This window comes from Mesoplodon densirostris, chromosome 10 (assembly GCF_025265405.1).
Source record: "Mesoplodon densirostris isolate mMesDen1 chromosome 10, mMesDen1 primary haplotype, whole genome shotgun sequence".
NCBI classification, from domain to species: Eukaryota; Metazoa; Chordata; class Mammalia; order Artiodactyla; family Ziphiidae; genus Mesoplodon; species Mesoplodon densirostris.
The window spans coordinates 39164855-39187533 of record NC_082670.1 but is presented as its reverse complement, the minus strand read 5'-3'; the positions used below and the strand labels follow the sequence as shown (position 1 = coordinate 39187533).

At 49.9% G+C, this 22679-nt stretch overlaps 1 protein-coding gene across 1 annotated transcript; it reads left to right on the top strand.

The window, feature by feature from the left end:
• The first annotated feature begins 685 nt into the window (after positions 1-685).
• On the top strand, positions 686-22439 carry DEF6 (DEF6 guanine nucleotide exchange factor). Its single transcript, XM_060110178.1, has 11 exons — positions 686-794; positions 11690-11830; positions 12481-12666; positions 14704-14940; positions 15031-15177; positions 18402-18510; positions 18699-18997; positions 20077-20243; positions 20373-20571; positions 21550-21640; positions 21844-22439. Exons 1-11 carry the CDS (start codon positions 699-701, stop codon positions 22065-22067), a joined length of 1896 nt encoding a protein of 631 aa, XP_059966161.1. The 5' UTR covers positions 686-698; the 3' UTR covers positions 22068-22439.
• The last annotated feature ends 240 nt before the right edge of the window (positions 22440-22679 follow it).

Below are 22679 nucleotides of genomic sequence, written 5' to 3'. Positions count from 1 at the left end.
TAGGGGATGGGGAGGCAGCCAATCATGTGCCAAGTCCTCCTGACCTGGAGTTGCCCTGGCCCAGTTCCTCCTCCAAGTTTGTATTGTTGCCTTTTGTTTTCTTCCACTTGGGAGGAGCCCTACCACCACAGTAATGTTAGATGGTCCTAAAAGAAATGCTTTATCCAGTGCCTACTCTGTGCTTTACATCCATTCTCAGACCTCTTTACAATCTATGAGGTGAGTATTTCTCCTGCTTTACCAATGAGAAACTGCTCAAGGAGGTTAAGTTATTGATCCAAAGCCTCCTACCTGGTAAGTGTGGAATTGGTACAGGACCTGCCCCCTTTTATCTGACTCCAAAGTCGGGATGGGCTTGCTTTTCCCTCATCAAGCTGCCTCTGGGAGCCCAGAAGGCTCCAGGAGGCTCTGGGGCTGAGGAGGCCTCTAAAGGGCCTCACACCCAGCGAAGCAGGCCGATCAGAGTTGGGGCTCTAGCTCCCCAGGGCTTGGACCCCAGTTCACATGCAGGGAGTGGTGCCGCTGTGCACTGCAAGAGCAACAGGCTGGGTCCTGCCAGTGTGGGGAGCCCGCGAGAGCAGGCAGGTGGAGCTGTTGCTCTGCACCATGGCCCTTCTGTGGTCTCTGCAGCCGTTTGCATTTCCTGAAACCGGATCTTGGTGTCAGAGACGCCCCTGGGCAGGGCGGTCGCCTCAGCCATGGCCCTGCGCAAGGAGCTGCTTAAGTCCGTCTGGTACGCTTTCACCGCGCTGGACGTGGAGAAGAGCGGCAAGGTCTCCAAGTCCCAGCTCAAGGTGAGGGGCACCCGGGGCACAGGGGAGGCTGGCAGACACGTCTCATCAGCTCCTGCTGCCTGAAGCTAGACTTGAACCCTGTGCTCCTCCTGGGGCACCCAGCTAGCCAGGGACCCAGGAGGGGTGGGAGGGCCGTGCTGGGGAACTGGGGCAACATGGCCTAGTGGATGCTGCTGCTCCCTGTCCAGAGGCCCCAGTGAGGTGTGTGCAGGGGCATTGCCCAGAGCCCTGGCCCCCAACTCTCGGGAGAGTAGAGGTCCCATCATGGAGTCCTGAGGGCCACGGGCCAAGCTACATCCCAGACTCTGTGTGATGAGCACACGTCTCCCCAGAGTCAAGCTTGGGCACACACCCTACTGCTTCCTGCCGCTTCCTCCTGCCTTTGAAGAGAGACAGTTAGTTAGTACTTGTCAGTCACTTCCTCTTGGAGCTGAGAGAGAGGGTTCAAGAGCCTCTCGCAGTCCCAAACCAGGCCAGCTCAGTCATCCTTCGCAGGAGAGCAGCTCCTCTGGACCTTGCCCCCCAGGTGGGACAGGGGTAGGAAGGGGCAAGGACTGAAGACCCCATTATACTGCTGCCTGGCTCACCACCCCCCTCACACCTACATGCCAGGTTGAGAAACTTACCTTAGACCTTGAGAACTCGAGTAGGGAAGGTGTGGAATCTGAGCCCAGGAAGAGCCCCATCAGTGATTGCCCTGAAATTCATGCTTGGTCCTAGATAGTTCCTGGGGGGGCCGAAAAGTTTATCTCCTTCTTTCCTGTAGCCCCGCATTAGTGCTTCCTTCACCCTAGTTAGTGGGGAAGAAACAAGGCCCTAGGCCATTGGAGCCAGGGAACGCGGGGAGTCAGGAGCAGGGTGGGCTTCAGCCCTCTGGGATCTGCCTTAGGGGTTCATTCATTCACTCTGCAAATATTTACTGAGCACCAGCTATGTGCCTGGCATGAGGCTAGGCCATAGTATCCTGGCATCTCCCCTGCCACCCACCCCACACAGAGGAGGAGTGCAGTCTCAAGGAAACCTCCATTCTAATTGATCGAACTAGGAGGTGCCTGGAAACCTGGGAGAGACGGATGGGACAGGTTAGGCATTGTACCCCACCCCTATTCCATCCCCCTACTTTTGAACTTGGACACGATGAACTTGGATGTCCTAAACTGGTCCTATCCCATAATCGACCCCTTAGCCAGACTTGTGAGCATCCAGTAAATGATTCTTGGCTCCCCCAGGAAGGAGAGTCCACTACCACTTTTGATCATCTGAGAGAATCTCCCAACAGACAGGTTCTACTTAAATTGTCTTATTATGTAATCTAGTGAGGTCTTCAGTATAGATAGAGGAAAAGCAGATCATCCAAAATCCATCCTGTGGAAACTCCATGTCCTACATCCACCTCCCACTCTGCCCCTTTAATATCTTTTAGGAACAATCCCAACCTCCATGGTTTGTTGTCTCCAAGGTTCCATTTTCTACCACTCCATTACCTGTGGCCCTATGACACCTCCAGTCTCTCTAAGCCTCTCATACGTGGAAGATACAGCACTCCGTGGCTCTCCGTTTCCTGGGCCAATCAGGCAGTAAGCCTTCTTAGTTTGAGCCTCTGTCTTGGCCTCTTACTGGGTGGATACCTGTTCCCCACCCCCACAGGTTGAGTATTTGCAAGGAAGGTCGCCTGGGGAGCTTGCATACTTGAACCATCTGCTGTCTTTGTACCACGTCGCAGCTCACCTTGAGCCCACTGCCAGCAGCCTCTGTGGTCCCACAGGATCAATGGTAGATTTCAACCCACTCGACAGAAAACTTGCCCACTCTGGGAATCTGAGCTAGCAGTGGGAGCCTCAGGCCTGGCGGCCGGTGGGGCAGAAATGGCAGGGCCCATGTCATAGGAGAGGAAGATAAGGAAGGCAATTCTCCCTCAAGCCCATAGTGCTAGATACTGGAATGGGAGGAAATAGTGATAGTGTTGGGGGTGGGGATGCCAGAAAGGCAAAAGAGCAATAGAGAAGTGGCCAGAAGGCAGAGGAAGAAGCAGATGAGAGAGACAGACCTGCAGGGCACACTCCTTCCACTGAAAGACTTGGTGAGAAGGGAAGAGATCTTGGGGTTAGCTTGTTCTTGCTAAAACTGTCTTTGGCCTTGGCGTCCTCAGTTGGGAAGAGGCAGGAGACCTGCACCAGCCCAGAGCAGGCTACGTCTGTCTGCAACAGTCACCACTTCTCCCCTGATGTGTTGGTAGAAAGGCTGCCACCGGCTGTCCTGGGCAAAGCCGTGTTGAGGCCAGAAGGAGGAGGAAGAGCAAGTGCTCTGAGAAGTACCCCAAGGAGTCAGGATTGTTTTCTCTGAAGAAGAGAAGGCTTGGGGGAGAGATGAGATGAGTTTTCTTCTCTGAATTCTTATAGAAAGTACAATAGCCTTTGTCCACGTGGGTTGAGAAAAATAAAAATAGATCAGTAAGAATGGCACTTCTGCCCAGAACGGAGTTAGGTTGAACACAGAGTTTCTCAGGACTGTGAGCTTTGGCAGGGTCCTCAGAATCTCCCTCTTTAAAGAGCTTTAGGAGTGAGTTCCCCTCCTGACAGAGGGCTGCAGGGAGGGGAGCCTTGAGAATGATGGGTTTCCTGATGGCCGTACCATCTTCCCTGTGGGAGCAGCTTTGGCTTTAGGCTTCATGGATGATCAGCTAAGAATTCGGCTTCCTCACTCCCTGACTGCCAGGGCTGGGGTGAGGGGCCTGAGATTGGGCGCGTGGTTGGAGCAGTGTGTCTCAGTGAGGATCCTAGGAGGCTTATCACTTCCCCTTGACGGAGAGGAGCAGGGGGAAGGCAGGGAGGGTGAACTAGGGCCTTCCCTACTTGGCTCTGTCAGGTCTCCCAGGCTCCTGAGCCTCTCATTGGCACTCGGGGCAGTCCTGGGGCCCAGGGAGGGTCTCTTGCACACCAAGAGCCTCTGAGCTTCGGGCTGTGTCTCCTCTGGGGAGGGACAACAACCTTCTCCTCGGTAGAGGAGAAGTTAATAAAAACTCCAGTCTGGGAATCTGATGAGTGGGGTCTAAAGCTTTGCCCTGACCCCTGCCTGCTGTTGGTCTTCTCAGTCTAGAGTGTGGAGGAAGGGGAGGATGATTCAATGATGTGCAGGGCACTTGACTCAGAGCCATGTAAGCTGAGGCCTATATTGCTCCCCAGTAGGGTGACCTTAGGCAAGTCACTGCCCATCTCTGAACCTCTGGTTTCTCATCTGTAAAGCCTGAGGGCTGAACTGGGGATCACCAAGCTCTCTGACTAGCCTCGGAAAATACATTTTAACATAGCACCTCAAGTAGGTGAAGTTGATCCTTGATGCAGCCTCTCCTCTCCCTTTTCTGAGCCTCTGTCTTTCCTTTGATGCTGACAGCCAACCCCTCCAAGCCCCTTCTTGCTCTCAGCAGGCACACAGCTAATCCAGAGATTCCCACCTTTTAAAATTCCTGGTGCTACTCCCTCATGATAGTTTTGCTTTAGTACCCCACTGGTTGAGAAAAATACATTCAATGACTCTTAAAAAGGATCTATATATTTTAAAAGAATCACTTAGGGCTTTCCTGGTGGCGCAGTGGTTGAGAGTCTGCCTGAGGGGACACGTACTGCAAAAAAAAAAAAAAAAAAAAAGAATCACTTAGCACCTAGATACATTTAAAGACTATAGGCCATCTAAAAGACAGAGAGAGGGAGGGAGGGAGGGAGGGAGAGAAAGGAAGGGAGGAAGGGAAGGAAGGGAAGGAAGGAAAGGAAGGGAGGGGGGAGGGAGGGAGGAAGAAAGACGATAGGCCATCTAGGAGAAAGAAATTAGTCATTCTTTTTGCAGTTAGTGCTTGGTACTTTTATGGATTCCCAAACCCTCTGTATCTGCGTCTACTCCTGAAGTCTGCGAACTACAGGACCATGGGCCTGGCGCCCATCGCATTGCTGCACTGGAGCTTTTAGGGAACTCCCAAGCCCCCAGGGGAGAACCACACCCCCACATGCCTCCAGAGGAAATAGTGAATAAATGAAGCCTCTCAAAGGTCAATGGCTGCCAACCCAGAGGTCGGGCTGCTTGGGTGGGTGGGGAAGACAGAGAATCCTCTCTGGGGGAGCCCAAATGGCAGCTTGTGAAAACTACAGACACCTGGACCCCACCCCTGGAAACTCTGAGTCAGTAGGTCTGGGCGGGCCCCAGCAGATTTCAGTTTCAACCAGCTCCCCAGGTGATTCTGATGCTTAACCTGAGCCAATGTAGCAGAGATCTAGCGTAGGGCTTTAGAATCAGACTTTGAGCAAGAGGACACTTCACCTCTCTGAGCCTTGGTTTCCTCCTCTGTAAAAGGAGGATAATGAGAGCCCTACCTCCAGGGCTAAGGATTGATTGAAATCAGCAGGTGAGTTCCGCAAGCCAGCCTCCACTCCTGCCATTTCCTTTCCAGCATGACCTTCCTCTGGTCACACTCTCTCCCCACCCCCGGCCCTTACCCGCACCCAGGCACAGGAAGCCTGGCAGTCTGAGGTCAGCTGAGCTCTCTGGGGAGAGGCCCTGAGCCCTGAGTGTCTGGAGCCTTTAATTCCTCTTTGTCCTGACACCTGATGGCTAACAGGGTCGGAGCCTCTCTGCCCTGGTCTCCTCAGATTCCCCTGGCAAAATGTCCAGGTGAGGAAGGTCTTAGAGGACAGCGTGGGCCAATGAACCAAAGAGAGGAACAGCTCAGATAACTGTGCTGCTGGGTGGCAGGTTCTATCCTGGGGTGTGAGGGGATTTGTACATCATCTCCTTGAACTCCATTTTTAGAAATATGAAAACTGAGCCCCAGCAAGGTTCATGTGCTCAGAGAGATTCAGTCTATCTGACTTTTGTATTTTTCCTAATTCTCCCCTTGAAGCACTTAGGTTCATTCAGTAGATATTTACTGAGTATCCATTATATGCCAGATCCAGTGATACAGCAGTGAATAAAACAGACAAAAAACCGCACACTTGTGTTGCTAACGTTCTAGTCAAGAGAACACAGATGATAAACAAAATAAGTAAAAGTGTGTGATACATGACATGGAGGAAAATAAAGCAGAAGATACCCCTATCATTACTGTGTGGGGGGTAGAGGGGATAGGATTACAGATTTAAATAAGGTGGTCAGAGAAGCCCTCCCTGAGAAGGTGACATCTAAGTAAAGATCAGAAGGAGGAGAGGGTGTGGACCATGCCGTGACCTGGGCGAAGAATGTTTCAGGTTGAAGGAATGTCAAGCGCCAAGGCCCTGAGGCAAGAGTGTGCCTGGTGTGTTTGAGGAATGTCAAAGGGGCCAGAGGGGCAGGAGAGAAGTGAGCAAGAGGGATGAGGTCAGAGAAGGTACAGAGTAAAATCTCTGGAGAGATTCTGAGATTTTACTCTGAGAACCTTGGGAAACCACTGCAGCATTTAAGTTAGACTTGGGGAGTTAGTCAAAAACATTGATTAACACAATGTGGGGGACATTGTGTTGAGCTCTGGAGTCAGGGTTGACATTAGAGTCCTTGCTGCCCTCAAGGAATGTAGAACACCCAGAAATGCTCACACCAACAGGGAACAGCAAAAGAACATTATTACAGAGCAACTTAATAGCAGGGTACATTAACAACAGGGGTTAATGGCACCCTTTGTTTTTTATCTCTATAGTTTAAAATTTTTTGTCATGAAAACAATATATGCTCCTGGTTCAGAAGAATATAATTTTAAAGAAGTTGAAATTTACTAGAAAAGTAAAATATGTTTTACTGGTTAAAAAAATCGAAAGACAAAAATAGTGTTAAAGAAGGTGAAATTTCCTCCCCTCCCTGGGGAAGAGTGGTAGAGTGATAGCTGTTAACAGTTTGCTGAGTCTTCTAAATTTTTTCTATGTACAAATAAACTTATTAGGTTGAACTATATGAAACTGCTGATGTTTGACTTACTAACATAGCAGTTTAATATGGTTCAGCATAATCTTTGCACTCATATTATTTTACAAATATTTCATTCTACAGCTTGCTTTTTTCCACCTGCCAGTATAGTATGCATATCTTCCACCTGCCAGTATAGTATGCATATCTTACCATGTCTGTTCATACAAATATAATAATAAAAATAGCTCACAACTTTTATTAAGCAATTTCTATTATTGCACTATGTACCCGGTGCTGTGCTAAGCTCTTCGTTCTAAAACACCCTGTGGAGCAGGTGCCTTATTTTCCTCAAAGAGGAGGAGACTAAGGTCTTGGAGAAGTTAAACCAGTTGCCCATAAGTATACATGTGGCAGAAGTAAAATTTTCAACCACACACAGGTCCGTGACTTGGTGTACCTGTCCCCTCTTTTTTTTTTTTTTTTTTTGTGGTACGTGGGCCTCTCACTGTTGTGGCCTCTCCCGCTGCGGAGCACAGGCTCCGGACGCACAGGCTCAGTGGCCATGGCTCACGGGCCCAGCCGCTCCACGGCATGCGGGATCTTCCCGGACCGGGGCATGAACCCGTGTCCCCTGCATCGCCAGGAAGACTCTCAACCACTGCGCCACCAGGGAAGCCCACCTGTCCCCTCTTGAAGGAGCCTTGGGCTGTCTCCAGTGCCTCATTTATTCTCCCTTTCTTTCTTTCTTTCTTTCTTTCTTTCTTCCTTCCTTCCTTTCTTTCTTCCTTCCTACCTTCCTTCCTTTCTTCTTTCCTTCCTTCCTTCGTTTCTTTCTCTCTTCCTTTCTTCCTTTCTTTCTTCCTTTCTTCCTCCCTCCCTCCCTTCCTTCCTTCCTCTCTTCCTTTCTTCCTTTCTTCACTGCCTCCTTTCCTCCCTCCCTCCCTTCCTTCCTTCCTTTCTTCCTTCCTTTCTTCCTTTCTTTCTTCCTTTCTTTCTTCCTCCCTTCCTTCCTTCCTTCCTTCCTTCCACCATGCCGCAGCTTGCGAGATCTTAGTTCCGGGACCAGGAATCAGCCTGTGCCCCCCATAGTGGAAGCGCAGAGCCCCAACCACTGGACTGCCAGGGAAGTTCCCAATGCCTTTTATTCTAAACTATGCTTCAGTGAGCATTCTTGTACAGGTAACTGTTCTCTTGAGCATCTATAGGTTAGATGATTAAAAATGCTGCGGTCATGCCCAATTTTATGTTTGATACAGTCTTGCCCTCCAGAAACACTACCAATTCACATCTCAACAGTGGGGCATTTGAATCCCCATTTCTCCACAATCTCCTCAATACTTGATAGTATCAGTCTTTTGCATCTTTGCTAATTTGTTAGGTAAGAAATTGCACTTTCTATATGAGAAGGGAACTTATATTTGTTCTGTACAGAGCTAACTCTCTCACTCTCTCTATAATATCTCACTCCATCCTCATGGCCCCTGTACGTGGTGGGTATTATCCCCTGTTTTACTGACAATGATACTGAGGCTCAGGGGGTGAAGGAGTTTATCCAAGGCCTCATAACTAGAAAGTGAAGGTTCCTGGCCTTCCATATCCCCCTGCACGCTTCACTGGAGTGTAGCCATTTGGCTGGGCTATGCAGGAAGCTTCCTCAAAGAGGTGCTTTAGGAGGCTTGAAGAAAGATAAAGACATGGGTAATTTGAAAAGAGGCCAGGAGGCAACAGGTAGAAATATGTGAAACTCTTAGAATAACACCTATCTCTTCAGAAGTGGGTATTTCTCTTGTGTTGGTCACCCTGGATTTTAAGTGCTAAGCATGAAGTGGTGGCACCTCTTAGAGTGTGGATTGGTATCCTATGACCACAGATGTATTAATCATGTCTGCTCTGCATATAGGTGGTAGAAACCAAACTCAAAATTACTTAAAGGAGATGTTATAGATTGGCTCACATAACCAACAAAACTCCAAGCATAGTATTGGCTTCAGGCATGACTGGATCTAGGTCCTCAAATGATGACTCTTTATACCTTGACTCTGCTTTTTTTCACTGATAGCTTTATTCTTAAGCAAGTACTTCCCACACAGGGACAAAAATGTCAGCTACATCTATCTTCTAACAGCTTAACTCTTTCCATGTATACCCATGGGAAAGAGTATACCTCTTCTCCACTAGAGGAAGCAAAAATCCCAGGGCTGATTCTCATTGGCCTAGATTTGGTCATGTTCATCCTTGAACCAAACACCATGACTCCAATGTGCCCACCCCTGCAGCCAGGTGGGGTAGGGGTGCAAATGGCCAATACCACAGATATTGAAAATGGGGGAGAGTTACTTCTCAAAGGAAAATCAAGGCTCCATTACCAAAATAAGGGAGGGGGGTAGAGTTCATCAGGAAGAAACTTCAGATGTCCTTTAGAACAAGAGTAGGCAAAACCAAAGATGGCACATGAGATAATTTGAAGATCATGGGAATGAGGGTTGGGGTGGGGATCAGAGATGGCTGTCCAGAGGGAAAGGAGGGAAAAGAGAAACACCAATCCCCTTGCTGGCCCCCCAACTTCCCACTTTGCTGAGTTGAACCTGAGGCCCAGGAGAACATTGGGAAGAAGTCTCAAACCCTTCTACCCCTCCTCTCACAAAAGAGAATAAAGAAATGAAGGCTTGGTATACACGCCATCTCTAGGATGTTGCCAGCTTCTGCCTCAGAGGAGCTGATTCCAAGGTGGACTGCTGGTGATGGAAGCAGCCCTTAAATACAGCATTTATTGACTGCCTTTGGTGTGCAGAAGAAGACATAGGTGCTGTGAGACATAAAGATGAACCTAGACCTTGCCTCCAGAGTTCACTATATAGTTGGGGAATGAGGCTCAGGGTCAATATATATATATATATATTTTTGTTGTTGTTATAAATTTATTTATTTATTTTTGGCTGCATTGGGTCTTCATTGCTGCGCGCAGGCTTTCTGTAGTTGTGGCGAGCAGGGGCTACTCTTTGTTGCAGTGCGCGGGCGTTGCATTGCGGTGGCTTCTCTTGTTGTGGAGCATGGGCTCTAGGTGTGCGAGCTTCAGTAGTTGTGGCTCGTGGGCTCTAGAGCACAGGCTCAGTAGTTGTGGCGCATGGGCTTAGTTGCTCCACGGCATGTGGGCTCTTCCTGGACCAGGGCTCGAACCCGTGTCCCCTGCATTGGCAGGTGGATTCTTAACCACTGTGCCTCCAGGGAAGCCCCAGGGTCAATGTTTTAATGGGGAAGCAGCCTTCAGAGCCGGGAACAAACCAGTTGCAACCTCAACTCTGCCACTTACTCTTAACCTCTCCAAGCCTCAGCATCTTCATCTGAAAAACAGAGATAATAATATCTACATATCACGGTTGCAGAGATTAGATGTGGGGTATAGAAAGCACCTCATACAGTGGCTGGCACATAGTAGGTGACAATTTTTAATCATTCACGCTGTCTGTGATAAGTGCTACAACAGAATTACCCCAAGACAATTTTATTTTTTTTCCTGATCTCCTTGTTCTAATATCATGGGTTTGTTAACCAACCCATTTTCCCTCTGTACTGTCATGGCCGCCATCCCTTTTAGCCTTGTCCTCCACATCCCACAGACCATTTTTCGTGCCTCTCCTTTGCTCCCTCTCCAGCTCCTTTCCATCTTTAGAAGGGCAGTGACTGGAACTGCACACGCCCTTCCTGGAGCAGACACACTGGACTCTAGGCACACTGCAGCCTGAGTCTTTGATGGTAGATGTCAGGCTTCTGCCCTTGAGCTTTGGGATCTGCAGAGCTGGATTTGAATCCTAGGCTCTTGCTCAGTGTGGGTCCTCGGGCAAGTGATTGAGTCGGTTGAGCCTCGGTGTCCTTGTCTGCAGAAAGGGCACATACCTGCCTGACGAAGTGGCAAAGAGCATGGCTGCCTTGGTTTGAATCCCAGCTCTGCCAGCCCTGTGCCCTTGGGTGAGTTACTTAATGTCTCAGAGCCTAGGGGTTTTTTTCATCTGTGAAATGAGGATATAAACACTTGTTATGTGGATTAAGTGAAGTATATATAAAGTGCTGAGCACAGTGCTTGGTGCATAGCAAGTGTACATGTTCTAGTTTTTTGGATTTTATTGAGGTATAATGTACATTTTAATTTCAGGTTTACAACATAATGATCCTATATTTATATACATACTGTGAAATGATCACCACAGTGAGTCTCGTTAACAGCTGTCACCATACGTGGTTACACAAAATTCTTTTTCTTGTGATGAGAATTTTTAAGACCTACTCTCTTAGTTACTTTCAAATATGCAATACGATATTGTTAATTATAGTTACCATGCTATATATTATATCTCCCCAGGACTTTTAAAAAAATATTTATTTATTGTATTTATTTATTTAGCTGCGCCGGGTCTTAGTTGCTGCACGCGGGATTTTCGTCGTGGCATGCAGGATCTTTAGTTGCGGCACACGGGCTCTTTTAGTTGCAGCACGTGGGCTCTTTTACTTGCAGCATGTGGGATCTAGTTCCCTGACCAGGGATCGAACCCGTTCCCCCTTCATTGGGAGCTCAGAGTCCTAACCACTGGACCACCAGGGAAGTCCCCTCATGACTTACCCAGAGTTTGTACCTTTTGAGCACCCTCACACATTTCACCTCCCCACTCCACACCTCTTGCAATAAACAGTCTGTTCTCTGTATCTGTGAACACCTTTTTTTCCCTTTTTAAAAAATTCTACATATAAGTGAGATCGTGTGGTATTTGTCTTTCTCTATCAGACTTATTTCACTTAGCATAATGCCCTCAAGGTCCATCCGTTGTTGTCGCAAATGGCAAGATTTCATTCCTTTTTTAACGACTGAATAACATTCCATTGTGTCTATATATACAGAAGCTTTAGTTATGATTGAATTGAATCATGTATGCAGAAGACTCAGCCAGGATGGGGGTGGGGACAAGTGGGGAGGTGGGAGCCGCCCTTTGGCCCAGTGTTGGTTGGCGTTCAGGAAGGCAAACTGCCCTCTGTCTCAGGTGCTGTCCCACAACCTGTACACCGTCCTGCACATCCCTCACGACCCTGTGGCCCTGGAGGAGCACTTCCGAGATGATGACGATGGCCCTGTGTCCAGCCAGGGGTACATGCCCTACCTCAACAAATACATCCTGGACAAGGTGGGGCCCCTCTAACCTCTCTCCACTTCCCAACCTGAGCAGCACCCTAATACATTGCCATCCCAACTCCTCCCCCTATGAACCCCATTTCTGTCCCCTCTGTCCATCCCTGCTCTCCCATCTCCATCCTTCACCGCCCAGCCACTTGCCCCCTCCTGGCTCCCCTTAACTCACTCTCCAGCTTCCTCCGCTCTATCCTAGCCTCCACCTTTCCCACGACCTTGCACCCCATCCCTGCCTAGCTTCCAGCTGTAACTTTTACAAAAGGCTCTCCAGTTTCCCCCAAGTGCTGTCCCCCCTGCTTCTCCCAGCTGTCGCTGTCTTCTCAGGTTCTCCTTGACTGTCCATTCTCTCCTGGGCTTCCCCTTCTTTCTCCCTGGGCTGAGGGACCTGAGTTTCTCTGTGTGCAGGGGACTTGGGGGCAGTGGTTGTGAGGGAGTTGTGGCAGTAGCAGGGCTGGGGGCTGGGGTCAGGCTGGTTGGTCAGCTAGTTACCTGATCATCAGCTCAGGGACTCCTCAGGTTAGAGCCCCAACATGGCAGGGCGGGGAGCAGGGGAATAGATGACCCTAAGAAGCCAGCTGGAGCCTAGTTGGGTGGTAGAGCAGGGACGGGGCAGCCTTCTCAGCTGACTTGCCGGCCTGGTGGCAGGTGGAGGAGGGGGCTTTCGTTAAGGAGCACTTTGATGAGCTGTGCTGGACCCTCACGGCCAAGAAGAACTATCGGGTGGATAGCAACGGGAACAGCATGCTCTCCAATCAGGATGCCTTCCGCCTCTGGTGCCTCTTCAACTTCCTGTCTGAGGACAAGTACCCTCTGATCATGGTTCCTGATGAGGTAAGCCCCAGGGACTTTATCACTTGGGGACAGACCTTAGCAGAACCATGAAGGAGGCCAAATTGCCTCCGTACTTTCCCACATCCCCTTTCTTCTTTATCTCCCCACCCTGGGACCTGTTCACACCCATCTGTCTCCAGATGCTTATAAGTGTCCATATCAGAGCAATTATGCCTTCTCCCAGGAGGTCAAAAACTACACTTCCTTCAAGGCTCTGCTAGCCCTCACAGTAGGAAAATGATCTGCAAATTCTATTTACACAGAGGTTTGAACACCTGATACATTACTGGGCATTTAAAAATGAGAACATTAAAAAAAATAATAATAATAAAAATGAGAACACTTAAAATCAAATGGCAGGATTTTAGGCACTGTGGCAATCTGAGAAGGATGCTATTATTAGGGGAATAGAGACCTTCCTGGGACATCTCTCCAGTTACTCCAAGTGGGCAACCAAGTCTGCCCCTGGTTTCAGATTTTCTCTTCCTATCTTCTACAATATAGGGGAGAGCCAGGGCAGACTCAGCTCAGGGCCCCAGAGAAGGCATCCTGGGAGTAGAGGCCTAGAATCCAGCCTCTACCTCCTTAACTCATGGGTGAAGCCAGGGCAGATGCCCCCCCCCCCCCCGCTTTTCCAGTCACCCTGCACCCTCCCTCTACTCCCCCTCCCCTCTCCCCTGTCCGTTCAGCCTTCTCCTGACCCTTTAGCCCTTTTGGTGGTTGCGAAGATACCAGGGCGAATTTAGGTCTTTAGAGTAAGGTACGTGGGGGAGAGAGCCACCATATTTACAAGAAGTCCTGGCACATCTAACTGTGCTCAGATTCGTGCCCTTGCCTCTGTTTGTGGGAAGAGTGGGGGGTGCCCCGCCCCACTCCCAGCAGAGACCCAGTAGCCCCCAGAGTGAAAGTCCTGGAGAGAGTTTCCCAAGAAGCTGCTGGGGCAGTCGAGGGACATGTGTCTATCTATACAGACACCTGGCTGGCTGGGCATCTTTGTCAGACTCCTGCCAGTCAGGACGAGGTGGCCTCTCAGAGGTCAGAAAGCTGCTTGCTACTGTGATCAACACACAGTGTGAACAAACTGCAGCAGGAGTTACCCCAACCACCACTTCCTGTTCCTGTGTAACAGGTTTCCTGTCCCTGCTCTGCTTACTCCACCTCCAATCCCCTTGCCCTCCCATAGGGGAAGGATCCCTAAGGTTGGGGCTTGGGGCTTGGAATAAGGATTCATGGGATGCGGATCTGAATTGAGTTCTGGCTGCTACCAACTTGCTGTATGATTCAGAACAAGTCACCTCCCCCCCCCCTTTTTTGAAAGGAATTCCTTTATTTTTTATTATCATTATTTATTTATTTATTTATTTATTTATTTATGGCTGTGTTGGGTCTTCGTTTCTGTGCGAGGGCTTTCTCCAGTTGCGGCAAGCGGGGGCCACTCTTCATCGCCTTGCGCGGGCCTCTCACTACCGTGGCCTCTCTTGTTGCGGAGCACAGGCTCCAGACGCGCAGGCTCAGTAGTTGTGGCTCACGGGCCTAGTTGCTCCGCAGCATGTGGGATCCTCCCAGACCAGGGCTCGAAACCGTGTCCCCTGCATTGGCAGGCAGACTCTCAACCACTGCGCCACCAGGGAAGCCCCACTTCCCCCTTTGATCCTCAGTTTTGTCATCTGCAAAGTGAGGATATTGGATGAGAGGGCCCTGGTTCCCCTGTTGACATTTTCTATGACTTGCTGTCTCGGCCTGGCCCCTGGCCCCCTCAGCTCCCACCTCACCCTGCCCTTAATTCAAGGCAGGAAGGAGTGGGACAGGAGCTCGGGGAGGGGATGCCTGAATTGAAGTTGGGGCTCCAGGATCCCCTCCTAAATCTCTACTCAGGTGTCCTCCAGCATTTAGTTGTTTTGTCCTCTTACCCTACCCACCCCTCCTGTCCCTGGTCACTTCTGCCCAGGCTCCGGGCGCCTGGTGGGAGCGCCCCCTGGTGTTCGCATCAGCCCCACAGCCTGCTGCAGCCACCAAGCCTTCCCTCCCCCCTTCCAGGTGGAATACCTGCTGAAGAAGGTGCTCAGCAGCATGAGCTTGGAGGTGGGCTTGGGTGAGCTGGAGGAGCTGCTGGCCCAGGAGGCCCAGGCAGCCCAGAGCACCAGCGGGCTCAGCGTCTGGCAGTTCCTGGAGCTCTTCAACTCAGGCCGCTGTCTGCGAGGCGTGGGGCGAGACACCCTCAGCATGGCCATCCACGAGGTCTACCAGGAACTCATCCAAGACGTCCTGAAGCAGGTCAGGCCAGGCTGGGAACTAGGGGAGGACCCCGAGGAGGGTGAAGGTCGGGGTGGGCAGTGATGCCTCTGACTTTGCTCTGGCTGGCAGGGCTACCTGTGGAAGCGAGGGCACCTGAGGAGGAACTGGGCAGAACGCTGGTTCCAGCTGCAGCCCAGCTGCCTCTGCTATTTCGGGAGTGAAGAGTGCAAGGAGAAAAGGGGTACAATCCTGCTGGATGCGCAGTGCTGCGTGGAGGTGAGGGGGACAGTTGAGGGGGTAGAGCACATCTCAAGGCTCAGGGGGGGCTCCAGTGCAGTGTGAAGGCAAGGGGGTCAGGACGAGGGTAAACGGGAAAAGCCACAGTGACAAATTCCCGCTTAGATGAGTGCAACCCAAATACGGCTGACCCTTGAACAACACAAGTTGGAACTTATATGTGAAGTTTTTTTAATAAATACATTCAGGAGTACAGTGCCATCAGCAGTTGGTTGAATTCGCAGATGTGGAACCAGGATACTGAGGGCTGACTTTAAAGTTATATGTGGATTTTTGACTAGGCAGAGGTTTGGCACCCCTAACCCCTGCATTGTTCAAGGGTCAGTTGCATACCTGGGTACCTCAAGGCTATTCTCAGCCATGGCAGCAATTTTTTTTTTTCTTTTAGAAAAGTAACACACTTTATTTTTTCTTCCAGTTTTATGGAGATATAATTGACATACAGCACTGTATAAGCTTAAGGTGTACAGCATAATGATTTGACTTACATACATCATAAAGTGATAAGCACATAAGTTTAGTGAACATCTCTCATCTCATATAGATACAAAATTAAATAGAAAAAAATTATCTTGTGATGAGAACTCTTAGGATTTACTCTCTCAGCAACTTTCCCATATAACATACAGCAGTGTTAATTTATCATGTTGTACGTTACATCCCTAGTACTTATATCTTATATCTGGAAGTTTGTACCTTTTTTCTTTTTTTAAATTTAGTTTATTTATTTTTTGGCTGCGTTGGGTCTTCATCGCTGTGCGCGGGCTTTTTCTAATTGCGGCGAGCGGGGGCTACTCTTCGTTGTGGTGCACAGGCTTCTCATTGCAGTGGCTTCTCTTGTTGTGGAGCACGGGCTCTAGGGCGTGTGGACTTCAGTAGTTGTGGCACACGGGCTCAGTAGTGTGGCTCGCAGGCTCTAGAGCGCAGGCTCAGTAGTTGTGGCACATGAGCTTAGTTGCTCCGCGGCATGTGGGATCTTCCCGGACCAGGGCTCAAACCCGTGTCCCCTGCATTGGCAGGAAGATTCTTAACCACTGTGCCACCAGGGAAGCCCTGGAAGTTTGTACCTTTTGATGACCTTCATCCAATTACCTTCCCTCCATCCCCACAACAACCTCCCTTCCCACCTCTGGTAACCACAAATCTGATCTCTTTTTCTATGGATTTGTTTGTTTTTGAAGTATAATTGACCTACAATACTATGTTAGTTCCTGTTACACAACGTAATGGTTCGGTATTTCTATATATTTCAATCTGACCTCCACAATAGGTCTAGTTATGATAGGTCACCATACAAAGTTAACTATGTAATCATAGTTATTGACTATGTTCCCCACACTATTCATTACACACCCATGACTCACTTATTTTGCAACTGGAAATTTGTACCTCTTAATCTTCCTCAACTTTTTCCTTCCTCTCACTACGCCCCCTACCCTCTGGCAAACATACCTGTTTGTTCTCTGTATCTATAACTCTGTTTATGTTTTGTTATGTTTGTTCATTTGTTTGTCTTTTTTAGATTCCATATGTCAGCACTTTAAAAAAAAAAACAAACTGCAAATCAAATACTAAAGTCTTTGGTGAATAATGTGGACTTTGCTAAAGATTTCAGAGGAGATGGCTTATGTCTCACTCTACCCAGCAAAATTTTCTAAAAATCCTCTTTGAAGTTCTTTCCCCTTCACCCAAATTCCATTTCCTTTGGCAGCTCTATACCTCCCTATTCTTTCTCCCTTCCCATCCCTTTCCCTCCCTTGACTCTGTCCATTATTTTAGAGGCTTCAAACAACAATTTAAAAAACTGTAGTGAAAAAATATACATAACATGAAATTTGCCATTTTAACCATTTTGTGCTACAATTCAGTAGCATTAAGTACATTCACATGTAACCATCCCAATTATCTATTTCCAAAACTTTTTTTATCATCCCAAACAGAAACTCTGTACCCATTAAGCAATAACTCATCCACCCTTCCCTTCAGCCCCTGGTAACCTCTATTCTGCTTTCTATCTCCATGAATTTGCCTGTTCTAGGTGCCTCATATAAGTGGAATCATATAATATTTGTCCTTTTATGTCTGGCTTCTTTCACTTAGCATAATGTTCTCAAGCATGTTGTGGCATGAATCAGGACTTCATTCCTTTTTATGGCTGAATAATATTCCATTGTAAGGATGTACCACATTTTGTTTATCCATTCTTTGATGGCTATTCGGTTGTTTCCATCTTTTTGCTATTGTGAATAATGCTATTATGAACATCCAGGTACAAGTTTCTGGGTAGATATATATTTTTTCTCAGGGTACATACCTAGGAGTAGAGTTGTTGAACCATACATTAATTCTATGTTTAATTTTTGAGGAACAGCCAGACTTTTCTACAGTGGCTGCACCATCTTCCATTCTTACCAGCAGTGTATGAAAGTTCCAATGTCTCACCAACACTTGTTATTTTACATTAAAAATGTTATTATTATAGTCATCCTAGGCTCTGTCCATTTTTGTCACATAGGGAAACAGCTGTCATTGTGGAAACAGCACAGATCTAGGCAGAAATCCAGCTCCACCACTAATAGGCAGTGTGAATTGGGCAAGTTCCTGGACCTCTTAGAGCCTCAGTTTCTTTCTCTGTAAAGTGAAGCTAATAATCCATGCCTGGTACAGACTCTAGAGCACATGAAGCTCAGTAGGTGGTAGCTATTATTTTCCACTAGAAGGTAAGCTTAGGGAAGGCAGGGATTGGGTCTCTTAGGCACATCTCAGTATCCCAAATGCCCAGAGCAATGAGTGGCACTCAGTAGACACTACAAAATATCTGTGGAATGAATGAATGGAGAACTTTCTCAACAGGCAGGGCTTTGTGGAAATGAATGGTCTCGATTGTGAGGACCCTGTCATGGGAGATGTTCCAGCGTGATCTGCATAAACACTGAGTGATCCCTCTGTGCTAGGCCCCATGGAGAGATACCAAGAGAACAGTCCCACCTTCAAAGAGCAAAGGATACAGAGCTGTGGGCACACAAGTATCCCCATAACTAACCTTCAAACCGAGCCACGCAGGCTCCTGTCAGAGTGGGAGGGGTGCCTGGGGAGGATGGTCAGCCAGCGTGGGTAGCGGCTGGAGCTGCAGCACCCCTGGGGCAGGTGTGGCCCTGACTGCAGTGAAGCCAGCCTGTCTGGGGCCGTCCACCTTCTCCCAGGTGATGCCCGACCGAGAAGGGAAGCGCTGCATGTTCTGTGTGAAGACTGCCTCCCGCACATACGAGATGAGCGCCTCAGACACGCGCCAGCGCCAGGAATGGACGGCTGGTGAGTGCTCGCTAGGTGGCCTGGACCTGGTTGGCCCTCAGTCGCCTCACCTGTGAAAAGGGGGTGACAGCACTTTGCCCAGCGGGAGGCTGGGCACTGGACACGGGCAACTCCTAAGGCCCCTTTCTGGCGATGGGTCGCCTCGAGGCTGCCCTGCCCCCGGCCAGCCCCTCCCGCTCCCTCCGCAGCCATCCAGACGGCGATCCGGCTGCAGGCCGAGGGGAAGATGTCGCTGCACAAGGACCTGAAGCAGAAGCGGCGCGAGCAGCGGGAGCAGCGGGAGCGGCGCCGGGCGGCCAAGGAGGAGGAGGTGCTGCGGCTGCAGCAGCTACAGGAGGAGAAGGAGCGGAAGCTGCAGGAGCTGGAGCTGCTGCAGGAGGCGCAGCGGCAGGCCGAGCGCCTGCTGCAGGAGGAGGAGGAGCGGCGCCGCAGCCAGCACCGCGAGCTGCAACTGGCGCTCGAGGGCCAACTGCGCGAGGCTGAGCAGGTGGGGCCGCACAGCGCAGGAGGCAGTGGGCTGAGGGGTGTGGTGCGGTCAGGCCTGGGAGCTGAGCACTGGGGGCGGGGCCTGGGGCGGAGCCTTGGTCGAGAGCGGAGCCACGCATTGAGGGATGCAAGTGGAGGCGGGGCTTGTCTTGAGGGATTTTTGGGGACAGAGCCTGTGGGCTTGAAGGATGGGTATGGGACGGGGACTATGCCAGGAACAGGGCCTGTGGGATAAGGAACCTGGCCGAGGGATGGCTTGAGAGGAGAGACGGTAGGGGACGGGGCCTGAGCCTACGAAATGGGAGGGTCGGACCTGAGTGCTAGGTGTGGAGTGGGACCTGGCTCAGAAACCTTGGCTGGGGGCGGGACCTGGACAGAGGAGCTGCTAAAGACGGTGTGATTGGGCATGAGTTTGGACCAAGGCTGGACTAGGTTGGACTAGACTTGATCTGAGTTTATAATGAAACCAGTTTGGGGAATGCAGGATGGGAGGAAGGCAGGATGAATGTGGAGGCGGACTAAGCGTGTAGAGGCAATTAGATTTAGGATTTAAGAGATCTAGATCTGGAGTCAGACACTGTGGATTCAATCCCAGCTCTGCCTCTTAGGAACCCTGTGATCCCAGGCAAGTTACTCAGCCTTTCTGTGCCTCAGTTACCTGTGACATGTTGATGGCAATAGAACTTGGCTTATAGAGGTATGGAAAGGAAGATCAACTAAGGAAACACTCTGAGTTATAATTGTTATAACAATTATAATTATTGTCATTCCCTTCCAAGCACTACCCTAATTATAATTATAAAACGTTATATTATAATGTATAACAATAACTATTAAGGCTGGTGCTAAAAAGGGGATGACTTGAGCCCCTTTCCCCCATGTAGTTCACTGATCATTATCTGAGTTAGTCAGGCTTGCAGAGGGGATCAGATCAGGAAACACTGACCTGAAGGAACTCCCCAGACCCTGACCCAGAGATAAGTATTTGGGCTGGCCTAGCAAAGCCCTGGGGAAAGGAGCAGCATACTTGCTGCCTCTCTCCCCCATGCCCCCATTGACCTGGCTCCATTTCCCGAGCAGGCAAGGGCCTCCATGCAGGCTGAGATGGAGCTGAAGAAGGAGGAGGCTGCCCGGCAGCGGCAGCGCATCGAGGAGCTGGAGGAGATGCAGCAGAGGCTTCAGGAGGCCCTGCAACTGGAGGTGAAAGCTCGGCAAGATGAGGAGGCCGTGCGCCTAGCCCAGACCAGGTAGAACTGAGGGGCCCCTTCTGCTTCCCCTCCCTGACTTCCCGCCCCCGCCCCCCCCCACCCCACCCCACTTGCCGAGCACCTGCGAGGTGCCTTGGCTCTGGAGGTGACACAGTGGATGCCTGGCAGACTGCTGGAGGAGGAGGAGGAGAAATTGAAGCAGCTGCTGCAGCTGAAGGAGGAACAGGAGCGCTATATTGAGCGGGCGCAGCAGGAGAAGCAGGAACTGCAGCAGGAGATGGCCCTGCAGAGCCGCTCCCTGCAGCAGGCCCAGCAGCAGTTGGAGGAGGTGCGACAGAACCGGCAGAGAGCTGACGAGGACGTGGAGGTGAGGCCTGGGGTGGAGCAGGTTGGAGGCTGCCAGGTGAACGAGGGTGAGCGCCTTAACGCACAGGCTCTGGAATCTCCCCTCCTTAATGCACAGGCTCTGGAATCTCCCCTCAAGCTCTATCCCTCAGGCTCCATCATTGCCTGGCTGTGTGACCTCTGACAAGTTGCCTAACCTCTCTGAGTTCCAAGTCCCTTATCTGAGAAAGGGGACTGGTAATAGCATTACTATGAAGATTAAATGAGATAACACGTGAAATTAAGTATGTAGTAAGCACTGAAGAAACCTTAGCTATGACTTTTATCATTGTTATTAATCTGGGCAAAAATTTTTCCTCCTACTCTTCCAGCCCCTACTTTGCTATCCCTGTACTTTGGCTCCACTCTTTGGAGCCTGAATCTCCATAGAACACTTTTTTTCAAAACTTTTGAAGTTTTGTTTTTATTAATATTGATTATTTTATTTTGCTTTGTTGGCCTACATGGTCATTGTAAAAAATTCAAACATAGAAATAAGTATCAAAGAAAGGGAAAGTTCCTCTATGATTCCCCACCCCACAACCACTGCTAATGGCTGGGTGAACACTGGAGCAGAGGTTTTTGCATTAGGTCTTGGGAAGGTGGTGTAATGCAGTGGTTCAGAGCTCCGTGTATGTCCCTGGGCAAGGCACTTAACCTCTTTTGAATTTGTTTGCTGTTAACTTCTGCTCTGGAAGTTACATAAGATATTAGTACACCTTAGCTGCTTAATAAGTGGAAACTATGGTTATTTCTGACCCTTTGAGGGCCCATGAGTCCCCTGAAATTGGATGCCAACTCTGTTCATATACATAACTCTTTATGAACATACATGAGTTTTTCTGGGAAGATGATCAATAGCCTTTGTCAGATCCTAAGGGGCGTGTGAACCTGAAAAGGTCAAGACTCTCTGTCTTGGAGGGTGGCTCTGACCCACTCCTCCCTGGTCCTGCCCCCACAGGCTGCACAACGGAAGTTGCGCCAGGCCAGCACGAACGTGAAACACTGGAATGTCCAGATGAACCGGCTCATGCATCCAATTGAACCTGGAGGTGAGAAGGGTTAGACCCTGGAGCTTTCCCTGGAGTGGGGAGGGAGAAGGGAGGGTGGAAGGGATACCCCCAGATCTACAGAGCCAGCACAGGACTGCAGGTCAGCGGGTTCTCCTCTCCCCCAAGGGCTGAGGCAAGGCCCCTCAACTTCTCCCCTTTACATGCACCTTGCTTCTTCCTCATACCTGCCTTTTTTCTGCTAGACAAGCGTCCCACCACCAGCAGCTCCTTCACAGGCTTCCAGGCCCCTCTACTTGTCCGCCGTGACTCCTCCCTAAAACGCCTGACTCACTGGGGATCCCACGACAACAAGACCCCCTCACCCAGCAGCAGTGAGCAGCAGAAGTCCCTCAATTGTGGGGAAGAGGCGCCCGTCTCAGCTTCCGCCCCTCAGGAAGATAAAGTGGACCCAGCACCAGAAAACTAACCTCTGCTAGCCTCTTTCCCCCAACCTCATGCCTACTAGGACCTGGCCACAGCTGGCCTGTGGGTGACACCAGCCCCTGCAGAAGAAGGAGCTACAGTCCTGGTGCCAAGGGCCCAGGCCCTCCAACCATGAAACAGTCCAGAATGGAACCTGGTTCATTTTTTTGCACCAGCCCCAGGCCCCAGACCACTGAGGCTGTCAGGGATGTTGATCCTTGAGAACTTGACCCTGTGCCTTAACCCCAAGGACTCTGTGCCCTAGGCTGGGAAAGAGAGTCAACAAGCAAGCCAGGGGCCATCTGCCCCCAGACTGCCACCAAGTTGTGGAGGCACATTTCCAAATAAAATCAGCTCTTGGGATAAATTATGCATCAGGTCTATAGTCTGTCTCTTCTACCATTTTCTCTCTTCTCCCCTCAAGTCCAGTTATATGTCCCAGAAAGAGTAAGGTATAATGCAGTGGCTAGGAAAGTACACTCTGCCACTTTCCAACTGGGTGACTTTGGTCAAGTTTCTTCACCTCTCTGTGCTTCAGTTCCCATGTTGGCAAAATAGGGATAGTATAGTACCTACCTTACAGGGTTGTTCTGAGGATTAAAGTGTTCAGCACGTG

Bases quoted from the DNA above. Each gene is read 5' to 3' on its own strand.
- DEF6 (XM_060110178.1), top strand. From the start codon at position 699: ATGGCCCTGCGCAAGGAGCTGCTTAAGTCCGTCTGGTACGCTTTCACC. The intron at 12,667-14,703 runs GTAAGCCCCAGG...CCCCCCTTCCAG, and splicing joins TGATCATGGTTCCTGATGAG to GTGGAATACCTGCTGAAGAA. The intron at 14,941-15,030 runs GTCAGGCCAGGC...TCTGGCTGGCAG, and splicing joins TCCAAGACGTCCTGAAGCAG to GGCTACCTGTGGAAGCGAGG.